The sequence below is a fragment of the Athene noctua genome, chromosome 12 (assembly GCF_965140245.1).
Source record: "Athene noctua chromosome 12, bAthNoc1.hap1.1, whole genome shotgun sequence".
Taxonomy (NCBI): Eukaryota; Metazoa; Chordata; class Aves; order Strigiformes; family Strigidae; genus Athene; species Athene noctua.
In genome coordinates this window covers 18,147,301-18,159,935 of record NC_134048.1, presented here as the reverse complement: position 1 = coordinate 18,159,935, position 12,635 = coordinate 18,147,301, and the positions used below count along the sequence as shown (strand labels likewise).

The 12,635-nt window shown below is 57.4% G+C and overlaps 1 protein-coding gene across 7 annotated transcripts; it reads right to left on the bottom strand.

Annotated features, from left to right (window-relative positions):
* Nucleotides 1-2,227: 2,227 nt before the first annotated feature.
* LOC141964935 (zinc-binding protein A33-like) lies at nt 2,228-7,867 on the bottom strand. 7 transcript variants are annotated; one of them, XM_074915876.1, is made up of 8 exons: nt 7,763-7,834; nt 6,990-7,264; nt 6,321-6,416; nt 4,394-4,627; nt 3,972-3,991; nt 3,417-3,532; nt 2,977-3,308; nt 2,228-2,859 (listed from the first exon to the last, which is right to left on the bottom strand). In XM_074915876.1, the coding sequence occupies exons 2-8, from the start codon at nt 7,260-7,262 to the stop codon at nt 2,764-2,766; spliced, it is 1,167 nt and encodes a 388-aa protein (XP_074771977.1). In that variant the 5' UTR covers nt 7,263-7,264; nt 7,763-7,834; the 3' UTR covers nt 2,228-2,763. The 7 variants fall into 7 exon arrangements, with proteins under 7 accessions (XP_074771977.1, XP_074771973.1, XP_074771971.1 ...); XM_074915872.1 differs by lacking the exon at nt 7,763-7,834 and adding an exon at nt 7,847-7,867 and having other exon boundaries at nt 2,228-3,308; XM_074915870.1 differs by having other exon boundaries at nt 2,228-3,308; nt 7,788-7,865.
* Between the last annotated feature and the right edge of the window lie 4,768 nt (nt 7,868-12,635).

Here is a 12,635-nt window from a genome sequence, read left to right as displayed (position 1 = left end):
CTGGAGCAGAGAGGGGTGTTTCGCCCCCATGGTGACCACTGTGCCACCCCTGTCCCCTCCTGCCTGAACCCAGGCCCACACGACATCTGTGGTTTCTAATCCACGGTGCTATGGTTTATCAGTGAAATGTATTTCTCAGACAGGATTTAACAACGGGCAGTATTTCCTCACCGGGCTAACGCTGCACGTATGGCAGCTCAGAGCAGCGTTTTCCATGCACGTAGGAGCCGCCGTACGTGCTGCAGGCAGGGTAGGGGCTCTGCCGCCCCAGCCTTCCTGCCAGAGCCCTTCCCCAGCAGCAAGGCCAGGTGAAGATGTTATACCCCAAAACATGGCTCTGCCTAGGAGCAGCACACCACGGCTACCGCATGCAGCCCGGCAAGAGGAGGAGGAGGAAGGATGTGCTTCATCGGGAGCCTGCTCAGCCAAGGAATTTGGGACAAGCAGTTTGCGCTGCTCTCCAACTCTGCCTTTGGCAAGGGGAAGGTGTAGGAGGTGACAGCGAAGGCACTGGCACACGTCGCAGCGAGCTGCTCGCAGCCCGTGCCGCCACACCGGCCCACGCGGCACACGGCAGCGGTGGGCCCCGGGGGCTGCTGGCCGCCCTCCTCCCTGCTGGCAGCCGCCGAAGCCCGGCTGCACTCACTGCCTGCCAGCGCCCGCTCCCCTTCGTGCTTCAGGGGCTGCTGCCTGCTCCTGCCCAGCCTTGCTTGCCTGCGGTTTTGGGGCAGGTCGGGGAGGTGATGGGTGTCAACCCCCTGACCCCCCCCCCCCCCAGCTGCAGCTCCCTGCTGCCATCAAACCAGCCTCGCCTTCCCGCAGAGGCTCCCAGCCCTCGCGGGGGGGATGACAGCCCTGCTCACAGCAGCATTTCCAAGCCAACAAGCTCTTTCTTCTCCACTCTTATTTCAGCTGAGGGGCAGTGAGAGGACGATGCAGGAGCCGGGAGAGGAGACTGAGTCCAGCCCAGGGGCTCAGCAGGGAGGGAGCAGATTCACCAGCTAAAGCCCAGTTGGGGACTGGGAGGGAGCAAATACCTGACATCCCCTCCAAGCACACCCGACTCCCTGAGCAAGGCTGCACAGAGCAGCAGCTTCCCAGTAAGAGTCCCCCCTACACCCACCTCCACCTCCAGAACCCCGGGCTGCTCGGTGCTCCTGCACTAGAGGGCACGTCTGCCTTCATCTCACCAGGGTCATCCTCCCCTCCCGCCGAGCAGTCTTTTTCTGCCCCAGCCCGGGCATTAGGCAACCCCAGAAACAGATGCTACAGCAGAGCCCAACCCCTGCACACTGCAGCAGTGGTGCACAGAAAGGGGGAACGTGGCACTGTGGGAGGACAGGGCCCCCTGTCCCATCCCCACCGGGCAGGGCATGACCAGTGGAGGACTCGCTTTGACAAGTGTCCCTTTGCCCAGCTGTGGGAGCTGGAAAGCCCTTGCGCCTGGACCTTCCCACAGCAAAGTTGAGCCTCTGAAGAGCAGGAATTTGCTCAAAGGCTCCAGCCAGCAGCCAGGGGCTATGCAGGACTGGGATAGCTCTGGCCTCTGTTTTCACCCTGGAGTGGACTTGAGTGGGGTAAACATGACAATTCCACACACCCCAGGCACTGCCATCCTCCCCCCCACCAGCCAGGCTTGGACCCACCCCAGCTCCTCCTGCCTCAGTTGACCCCACAGACATGTAAACAAGGTGGGGACAACGGCAGCGCCTCCCAGGAACAAACTGCAGCTGCCAAATCCACTTGATTTGCCCTCCTGGGATCCTCAAGCCACTCTCCCGCAGGGATGGTGCTGCCAGGGTGGCCAACAGGCAATGAGCAGCACTGGGACCCTCTGCTCCCAGCAGCAAAGGCCACCCAGGCAGTCATGAAACTGGCCTGAAATGGGACTTTGCATTTTTCACATAGACAAATCCTTAAGACCCAGAGGTGGCCAACTCTTAAAACCCAAGAGCCTAAGGTCAGGGCTGGGCTCAGACAACCCTCCCTAGCCCACGGGGCTGCCAAACCCCCAACCTCGTTCCCAGCAGCCCAACACAAGGGGGTGATCAAAAGACCAACAGCTACTGTTAAGATGAGCAGGAGTGCTCCGAGGGCAGGGCTGAGCTCGAGCCGTGGCTCTTTCGTGGGGAGCGAAGGAGCCTGGGCTGGCACAGGGGCTGCACTACACCCCAGTGCAGTAGATCCCCCCCCAGCACACCAGGTCCAGCAAGCAGTGGTCATTCTAACAAGCTTTAATGGTGAAGGAGGGGAGGGGAGGCAGCACCACAGGGGTCCCACACCGTGCACCGAGCTCCCTCTGCTGCCAGCCCGCGGCCCTTCGAGTGGAGGAAGCCCACGGCTGGGACACAGACTTGAGTGTCAAGAGGCAGCCGATGGTGCTCTGGGACCGCTGTCCTCCGCAGGGTTTAGGGGTAGGAGTGGGGAGGGACAGGAGAGGAAGCAGCTTGCGGCCACCTCCGCTGCAGCCCTGGGGCTGCAGTTAATAAACCCTGCAACGCTCAGGCACAGAAGATTTTTCTTCAAGGGGCGCCAGGGACCTCTGGGAGTGCAGTGTGGCACCCCCAGCCTATAGCACAGAGAAGGGAGGGCAGATGGGAGCTGGGAAGACTCACATCCTGCTCCTTCCTCCCTAGACCAAAAAACCCAGCCCCTGCAACACCCACCAGGTCTGTGTGTGCAGAACAGGCCCCCAGCACGGCCCCAGGCAGCCAGTGGGCAGGGACAAGGAGCCAGGCTGGTGCCCCCAGGGCCCCCTGCCCCTCACAGGGCCAGGTGGCAGAGGCGCATGGGCTCTATGTTGTCCCTCCCGTCGCTGAAGCAGGTGCTGAAGAAGGGGCAGTATCGCTCCGCAGAGACCTGGTGGAAGGTGAAGAGATGGGACATGTCCCTGGCGTCAAAGAAGGCAACGGTGCCCTCCTGGCAGTCTAGGAAGACTCCCACTTTCCGAGGGGGCCGGCGGGGGGTCAGGCGCACCCAGGGGGTGGTGGTGGCCCAGTACTCCGTCCTGTTGCGCAGGCGAAGCGTCCAGTAGCCGTTCTCTGGGCACAGCTTGACCTTCGCTGCCCGGTCCACAGCCTCGGCAGCCACCCCCAGATCCCACTTGGTTTTGCTGCCCACCCAGACCTCCCAGTAGTGCCGGCCACTGTCGAAGGTCTGCGAGCCCAGGACGTTGACGCACTGACGGAAGCGCCGGGGGCTGGTGGGGACAGGCTGGGCTCGATTCCTCTCTGTCACTGCTGTCAGGTCTCTGGAGAAGACCAGGTTGGGGTGGGCTGACTCAGGGTCGAAGGTGAGTGGGGCAGGAGCTGTGGAGACATCGAACATGGCGTTTAAGCGCTTGCATATTCCCTCTGCAGATCAGCCCTGGCCCCGCCACCATGCAGCACATCCACCCCTCACACCGATCCACTCACCGGGGCAGATGAACTGCAGCATCTGTCTCCAGAAGATGTACTGCAAGGGGCCGCTGTGGCTGTCCCTGTAGTGCTCCAGGTTGAAGGCGGGCTGGGTCTGGACACGCATCGAGGGCCTGGGGCACAGAGAGCAGCACTCAACCCCTCCAGCCCTCAGCTACTCAGTCTCACACAAACCTGCACCTCGGGGTCAGTTTTGCAGCCCCGTGAGTTTTAAGAGGCTAAGAAAGGGTAGGGAGAAGCCAAAGCATCCCAAATCTGTGGCATCAGCCTTGCTCCTGCTTGCAGCATGCATGGCTCTTGCACCCAGTCCAAACCAGCACATCTCCTCCACCCACTCCTCCAGCCCAGCCATCTCGACACACATGCTCCCCAGGAAGAGCATCCAACGTGTGCTGGGGACTGGCCCCCACCTGGCACAGCACCAGTAACTCTCTGAGCAATTTGTGATGCTTTTACAACTTGAGATAAGAACCTTCCCCTGTGTGATCCCAGCCAGGGACAGAGATAAGGCTCCTGAAAAGTGAATCTGCTTCTTTCATGCCAGACACGTACCTGATATCCAGGCTCTCCACCTGCAGTGAGAAGCAGAGAAAATTAGCAGTCACTGTTATTTATACAGCTGCACAAATAAGCTCCCTGTCCTGCCTCCTGCTGTCACACAGCACAGAGAGCAAACCAGCCTACCAGGACCCCCACCCTGGGGAAAAGTGACTGGGCTCAGGGGCCAAGGCAATTTCACAGGGGTGACAGAGAAGCAGTAACGCTCCCAAGATCCATCATGTCTGGGAGATCAACATACTCCTTGTGGCTAAAGCCTCCAGACTGCAAGGGATTGGGTAGATAACTGGAGGGACGTCAGTGAGAATGACTTCCAGGTACAGCCTAGTGCTGTCATTTAGGACTCTTCCCCCATCCCAAATTCAGATCCCAGAACACCCCACAGCCTCCTGCCAGGGTCAGCCAGGCACACTCACCTCCAGCAATGACACTTCTTCTATCTTACTCAGCGTCTGCTCTATGTGCTCGATGTCCTTCTGCAGCACCGACATCCCCTCCTCCAGCCGGTGGAGATCCCCGTGCAGCCGTGCCAGTGACTGCTCTTCCTTTTTGCCCAGCTCTGCCAGCACAGCTCTCTCCTCTTCCTCCAGGATCTGATGAAGGCGGCCAAACTCTGCCCGGATCTTGAAGTTCAGCTCCCCAGACACTTTCTGAGCAGAGGGAAAAGACAGAAGATGAGTCTGGCAGCTAAACCACACAAGTAGGTGCACAGGAAGTCTGGGCCCGTTACTCTGCTTACAAAGTCCTGGAAATTCAAGACTTTTTGGATGGAGAACAGGACACAAGGACAACTTTTATGGCTACAGAGCCAAAGGAGAGGAGCCGGGGGGGAAATTCTACCGGTGGCTCAGTGACCTTAACTAGAAATCATTGCACACAGCCACAGTGGGAGCCCACAGCCCTCTCCCACACCACCAGGAATTTGCCTGTGTGCAAGACTGGAGCTCTTTTGCTTTTCTGGAGCTGCAGACTCAGCTGTTCAGGTCAGTTATGATTTATTTCACATCATGCCAGATCCTGGGCAAAGCTGCCCAACACTGGTAACTTGCTCTTTTTCTTTGATGCTTCTGTCAATCAGGGTTCCTGTTTGTATGGGAGAGGGGGGAGCTGCACAAACTAATCTCTGTAGTTAAGGCTGATAAAATCCCATTCAGCTCTTTTCAGAGGTCATTTTTTTTCCAGTTGTTTAGTCAGACAGTCAACCTTGTGGTGCTCTCACTGCCTTCCTGCCTGCTTACAAGAGACAGTCAATGACCTTTTATTTTCCCAATCTTTAGGCTTTTAATTTAAGTGCAACCTTATCCTCATTTTCTCAAGGAGTGCTTCCCAAAATGCACATCCCTTTCTACCAGTAGGAAATCTATCTCCCCCAGAGTACATCTGAAGTTTCACCAGCCAGCACAGCACCCCAGCCTCCCTTTGCTCCAGCAGGTGCTCATGCTGACACACCAGAATCACAAAGGACATGCATGGTCTTCCTGTTCAGGTCAGCAATTTGCTCCTTTACTCTTGAAACACCTCTTAGTCAGCTCTTCCCCTGTAAGGGGACATCAGCTCCATGCGCTTATTTGCTAATACTTCTGCATTAACCTCAAAGGTCTATTTCAAATCTGGCAGCGGGATAGAGGTATGAAACAGCGCAGGCAGCAGGATCAGAGACTGGTTGAAAGACAGTCTTCTGTCAGTTTTCTCTCACCTCTGAACTACTTCTGTTTTCCTTAAACTCTCCTTCCTTGGCTTTTAATACTTTTATGTCACTCAAGAAAGAAGCACAGTCAGCCTGTGGCTGTTCTTGCTTCATTGATCCATGACAAGTAGGCAGCCTGGTGCCACTGGAGCCTGCAGAGAGCACTCAGGCTCCTCACATCATCTCAGAGCTTTGCAGTGAATCCAAACACAATTCCTGTGACAAGGCCACTGCTCTCTGCAGTGCCAACACTGCTGCTGTCCCAGCTCCTTCTGCTTTGCTGCCACACCTTCAGACACACCAAAGGACTTTAACACTTCCAAGAATTAACCCTCTCCCAGAGTGTCAGTGCTGCAGGGCCAGAACAGGCTGCTCAGCCGACAGCTCTCACCACTCACCCTGTCTCAGCTCTGCTGCACCAACGCACCTTGTAAATGCTGCATTAATGAGCACTTAGTGCCTCATCCCAAAGCCTCCACTGAATATTCAGTAGTGATAGGCTTTGGCCTACATGCGGGGGAGCTTGTTCAGACCTCTACAGTTATTTGCCTAGATTTTTACTGGAAGCTGAGCTGAGTATCAGCGGAAACGATACACAGACCCTCTATGAACATAACCAGGAGGCTGTGCAAAAACCAGCTATCCCAGGGCATTACCGTCAGGCCACAGATATCCTCCTGCATCGCATGCTTTCTCTGCAAGAAGTTCTCCATCTCCTTCTGACGAGCTTGCAAAGCATCTTCCAGGTGCTTCTGCAGGAATGAGGAAAAGAAGGTGAGGAGACCACCTCACTACTCTGCTGTGATTCAGGTGCAATCCTGTTTCCTGCGGCCAGCATTAGAGGGAGGCTGCAACAGGATTTCTTATAAAAGCAGTAAGAAGAAAGCACCTGATGCAGAGGCTTGAGAACTATACATGTGTGCACGTAATGAAACATATTTAATTTTGAGACTGGGAGCTCCAGCCTGGGATATCTGTCTACAGAAGGTTTAAACCCCGTGTGCTGTGAACTGACCCCTCAAGCAGAGAACCCGGCACGAGCAGACCTCACCAACTGCACAGTCCCTATGTGAGATACAACGAGGTTGAGATGGAAGTCGGGGAGAAAAACAAACACAAGAGAAGAAAGTATCCAAAGGACAGACAGCTGGAAGGAAACAGGGAAAGGAAATGAATCAGGATGGGACCCATTGGACTTGGGTCAGGTGAGGCACACATGGGGGGGAGCAGGCTGTGGGAAGAGGGGGTGATGGCTTGGGGTGGCTGCACAGGGCTCACATGGTGCTTGTCCTCTTTTCCCCAGCCAGGCAGAAGCCACTACTCACCTGCATCTTGTGCCGGTGCTCAGCAGAGCCACAGCGCCTCACCTTCTCCACCAGCCCCGACAACAGGTAGTGGGTGCGGAAAGCCCGGCTGGGGAACTCACGGCGGCACTGGGGGCAGGAGGGGACGCGGGTGCAGCTCTCCCAGTAGCCCTGGATGCAGGCCTTGCAGAAGTGGTGCATGCAGTCCAGCATGACGGGCTCGCTGAAGAGGTCGCAGCAGATGGCACAGGTCAGCTCCTCCCGCAGGCTCCGGTCCTGGCTCCTGCCGGCCATCCCTGCTGGCACACGGCTCCCGCCCTCAGTTTCCTGCCACCACTATCCCAAAAATCCCCTTCCCGCTGGGCTCCTGCCTCTCCTCCCGTGGGTGCTCCGGGGCAGGGTTAGGGCAGGAGGCACAGGACCTGCCCCGGGGCCGCACTGGGTTATCTCCAGCCCCCAAACGCCCCAAACGGTGGGAACGGCAAAGAAATTCCGGCAAAGGGCCTGTCCCTCGGCAGAACAACAACTTTCCATCTCCCCTTACTTCAACAAAACTACTCACGGCGCCCAGCGGCGACGGCCGAGTGTTCCTGGCGGGGCCCCCAGGAAGGGCCCAGGGGCACCCAGCACCCACCCCACAGCCCGGGGAAGCTCTCGGGAGAACCCCGGAGCGCTCGGGGCCGGGGCTGCCGGGGGGCCCAGCCGCGGGCTGCCGCGGGCCCGCTGCCCCCTGGGGCCCAGCCTGGAGGTGCGCGCACCCCCCGCCCCCCCCCCCGTGATCCCGGGGCACGCACCGCACCGCACCGCACCGCACCGCACCGCACCGCACCGCACCGCACCGCACCGCACCGCACCGCACCGCCGCGGAGCCGCCGAACCTGCGCCCTGCGCCCCGCACCGCCCCCGCGGACTGACGCCAACCTCGACCAATCGCCGTGCGGATGTCCCGCCCGCCCGGCCGTTCATTGGACGAAGAGCGGCGGCCGGGGTCCGGGCGGGGCTCAGGCATGTGACGTGGTCACGTGTGAGCGGCCCGGGACGGCTGGCGGGGCCTCGCGCGCCGCGTTAGGCTGCGTTAGATTGGCTTAGATTAAATTGTACTTCATCGCACCGCACTGCATTACATTGCGTTGTCCTGTGTCACAGAATCACAGAATCATCGAGGCTGGAAAAGCCCTTGAAGCTCCTCCAGCCCCACCTTGACCTTCACCCTGACTGTTCCCAACTTCATCAGCTCCAGGACAACCCGACTGTTCAACCCCTCCAGGAATGGGGACTCCCCCCCTGCCCTGGGCAGCCCATTCCAACACCCAACAGCCCCTTCTGCAGAGAAATACTGCCTAATATCCAGTCTAAACCTTCCCTGGCGCAGCTTGAGGCCATTCCCTCTTGTCCTATCGCTTGTTCCTTGGTTCAAGAGACTCATCCCCCCTCTCTGCACCCTCCTGTCAGGGAACTGTAGAGGGTGATGAGGTCTCCCTTCAGCCTCCTCCAGACTAAACCCCCCCAGTTCCCCAGCCGCTCCCCAGCAGACCTGTGCTCCAGACCCTGCCCCAGCTCCGTTGCCCTTCTCTGGCCACGCTCGAGTCATTCAATGGCCTTTTTGGGGTGAGGGGCCCAAAACTGAACACAGGAATCAAGGTACAGCCTCACCAGTGCCGAGTACAGGGGTCAGATCCCTTCCCTGTCCCTGCTGGCCACGCTATTGCTGACACAAGCCAGGATGCCATTGGCCTTCTTGGCCACCTGGGCACACTGCTGGCTCATATTCAGCCGGCTGTCAATCAACACCCCCAGGTCCCTCTCTGACTGGCAGCTCTCCAGCCACTCCTCCCCAAGCCTGTAGCGCTGCTGGGGGTTGTTGTGGCGCAAGGGCAGCCCCCGGCATTTGGCCTTATTGAAACTCCTCCAGTTGGGCTCAGCCCATGGCTCCAGCCTGTCCAGGTCTCTCTGCAGAGCCTCCCTACCCTCGAGCAGATCAACGCTCCCACCCAACTGGGTGTCATCTGCAAACTGACTGAGGGTGCACTCGATCCCCTCGTCTAGATTATGTTACATTACATTGCACTGCCCTGCATTACGCTGTGTTACATGGCATTACATTGCACTGCATCGCACTGCTCTTGAGCTGTAGTGCCCTGGTGCTGCCCCTGCGCTGCCCCGCTGCTGCATTCAGCAATGAGATGGTAGGAATGAGCCATGGGGAGAAGTCTTCCCCTTCTCTTCCCCAGTTTCCCTTTGCCAGGGCTGTGAAGCTTGTGGGAACGGAGCCAAGTCTCCAAGTCACAGGACCTTCGGGAGAGCAGCTCCCACTGATGCTTTGTGGCCACAGCTTCAGGTTTCACTCGGTAATCACAAGGGCTGCAGGCTTGTTGGCAAAACAAAGAAGGAAGGGTTGTCATCCTTGTGTGGTCACCTGATGGAGGGCCCTGGGATGTGTGGGAAATGGCAAACACTGGCAGACATGTGAGAAAAATCACAAGAGCCTTCAATACTGGAAATACAAGCAAATAAAACCAAAAGGAGGGGGGGCACAGGGACAAGCAAGGGTTGCACAGATCATCTAGCTGTTAGAATGTGCTGTTAGAATCAGAGCATCCCCCCAGAAGGGTGATGTGCCGGGCACTGTCCCTCTACTGCCCTCCTCCTGCCACTGCTGCTCTATCTTTTCTCACCAGGAAAGCAGTGCAATTAATGCAGAACATGTTTCCGCTCATCTACGTTTGCTTGTCTGAGAGATTTTCCCAGGCTTTCTCTTGCACTGTGTGTGCTTGCTTGCTGGGATGAGGCCACAGCAGCCCTTCTTGCAGACATCAGCCTCTCCCTTGTCACCACCAGCCCTCCGGGGTCACACGCTCAGCCACAGCCCTGCACCGATGTTTGGACTCAGAATCACAGATTTATCTCAGCTGGAAAAGATCCTGAAGATCACCTAGTCCAACTATTAACCTAACACTGATAGTTCTCAACTACACCATATCCCTAAGTGCTATGTTGACCCTACTCTTAAACCCCTCCAGGGTTGGGGATTCCAACACCTCCCTGGGCAGCCCATTCCAACGCCCAACAACCTGTTCTGTAAAGAAATGCTTCCTAATATCCAGTCTAAACCTTCCCTGGCACAACTTGAGGCCATTCCCTCTTGTCCTATCGCTTGTTCCTTGGTTCAGGAGACTCATCCCCCCTCTCTGCACCCTCCTTTCAGGGAGCTGTAGAGGGTGATGAGGTCTCCCCTCAGCCTCCTCTTCTCCAGACTAAACCCCCCCAGTTCCCTCAGCCGCTCCCCATCAGACCTGTGCTCCAGACCCTGCACGAGCTTCATTGCCTTTCGGACACACTCGAGTCATTCAATGGCCTTTTTGGAGTGAGGGGCCCAAACCGGAACCCACTCATCGACGTGTGATGATAGAGCATCGCTGCCTGCACAAGGAGCCACCGGTCCTGGGGGATGCTGGCCATGGGCAGGTGAGATGCACCTGGGGCAGCCTCCTCCAGCCACTCGGGCACAAAGCAGTGATGAGCTGAAGTTCCTCGTTGCTCACCGTTGCTCTGCAGAGCCCTGGAGTAGGCAGTGCAAATGCTGGAGTGTGGGGCTGGGGGTGCTGGGGGTGCCCCCAGGGAAAGCGCTGAGCTTCAGGAGGTGCCGTGGACGAGGCTGGAGGATGTGGGCTGCTGTGAAAGTGCTCTGAGACCTCTGAGTGGCCAAGCAAGTGGCATCCATGGACACCAACAAGGTCAGGCCATGCCCAAATATGCTGCCAGCCCAAACACAGTTATTCTGCGGGCTCAGGACCTGCTCCAGCTCACTGAGCAAGGTGAGGGTTGGCTGTACCCTCTTGCTCCAGTCCCTGTGGTGGCAGTGGGACAGGGATGCTCAGCCCCTGCTTCTCGCTGGGCGCTGGGGGATGAGAAGCACTCTCTGGGCAGCAATTGTTTCCAACAGCCTGAACCTGCTCCCATTGCTGCCCTCTTCCCCTCTCCACTGCACAACACAGCGGGGTCCCTTTGGAAATGTCACTAGGATGGTGACACTGGGACCTGGGGGTGACACAGGGATCCAGGGATGACCAAACAATCTCCACTTTGCTGTGACAATGTAGCCTAACCTCACTCTCCACATTTATGGAGATTTGTGATTCCAGGAGGCTGAATCTCACCGTGTGAACAGGCCAGGGCTTGCCGGGAGCAGTGACTGCTGCCAGCCCAGCGTGCTGCGGCTGCTGTGCAAGCAGGTAGCGCCTGAGCAGCAGGAGAGCGGCTGGCACTACGTGTCATCCTCCCGCCACGTGCCAGCAATCCCCAAGAAACAGCTGCCTTTGAACTCGTGGATTTTGGATGGGAGCTGAAACACCTGTTTAGATGCACCCTTCTGAGAGGGAAATGGGTTCGTCATCTGTGTCCAGCCTTTGATCTCCTGGCTTTGCCACCATTTCTCCGGGAAGTATTATAGACTATGCACAGGCACACACAAAACAGCAGACAAGACACCCAGCCCCGGACATGCAGCCCAGGGTAAGCCAGGGTGCTGCTCCCTGACCTGTTGCAGCTTGCAGTGCCATGGTCCATTATTTGTGCGGTTCCACACAGAGGTAAAACCATTAGTAATTGCTTTTCAGCAGAGATCTGGAACGTGCTGTGAAAGGTTATGTTCCCCCAGCAGCCAGAGCCATCAGTGCTGGAGGATGTCCCCGTGAATCATCATCTGTGCTGTGTGTGGAGAGCTCATCCCTGCCGGTGGGGCTGGTTACAGAGCCCAGGGAGGTGACAGCCCCAGCCTGTGCCTCCACGCACCAGCTCCAGGCCTGTTGTTTGAAGAAGTTTAGTCCCTCTGTAGCCAGACAACTGAAGCTTCACCCTTAAACAGCAGAATGTGGGATAGCTCAGCTGATGTTGAGCTCCCCTGTCAGCTCCCCTGTTAGCCCCAGCTGGAGCCTGGTCCTGGGTGCTCTGTGCAGCGTGAGCAGCAGGAGCATCCCCCCGCTGCGGCACTGGGCTGGGGCCGTGCCAGAGGATCCCCTGCCTCTGGGGCTGGCGCGGGGCCGCGGGATGCTGCTGTCATGGGAGCAGGGGTCTGCACCAGGGCATGGTGCTGCCAGCTGGGTCAAGGTGCTGCAGGACACCCCACAGCACCCAAAGGAGTTCTGGACCCCCAGATATCTTGATTGATTGGATTTTTCCAAATAACCCCCCTTGCAGCCGAAAGGAGCCATAAAATTGTGGCTGTAAAATTGCTCATCTCCATCTTTGCAGGTTCAAGCTGCAAATGCAGGTTTTGGAGCCAAAGGAGGAGCAGCACCATTTTACCATGCACTGCACTAATCCACCAGTCCCAGAAGAAAGTTCTAATAGAGTCAGGAACGTCCTTGTCATGGCCATTTCACTTCCTGGGACGTCAGTTACGAGGTCTAAAGCTAACAGTGAGTGGCAGTCATTTCCCTATGAACACATCTCCCTTCTGCGGATTGAAAACACACACCCAAGCGTCCCCCGGTCTCGAATTCTTGTTTAAGTGCTCCTGGCATCTCCTTCCTTTCAGCACTCGCTTCAGTTGGCAACGTAATGTTTTTCTTTCTCTTTTTAGCATATTCCTCTCAGGAGGCTCCAAGCTCTGGCCTGGGACCTGAGAACACTGTGTTTGGAGAGCCTGATTATGCACTGGGGAGATGA

Coding starts and splice junctions, on each gene's coding strand:
- LOC141964935 (XM_074915872.1), bottom strand. CDS start 7,262: ATGGCCGGCAGGAGCCAGGACCGGAGCCTGCGGGAGGAGCTGACCTGT. Junction 3,533..3,971: donor GTGGAGAGCCTGGATATCAG/GTACGTGTCTGG, acceptor TCTGTGCCCCAG/GCCCTCGATGCGTGTCCAGA. Junction 3,309..3,416: donor GCTGCAGTTCATCTGCCCCG/GTGAGTGGATCG, acceptor ATGTCTCCACAG/CTCCTGCCCCACTCACCTTC.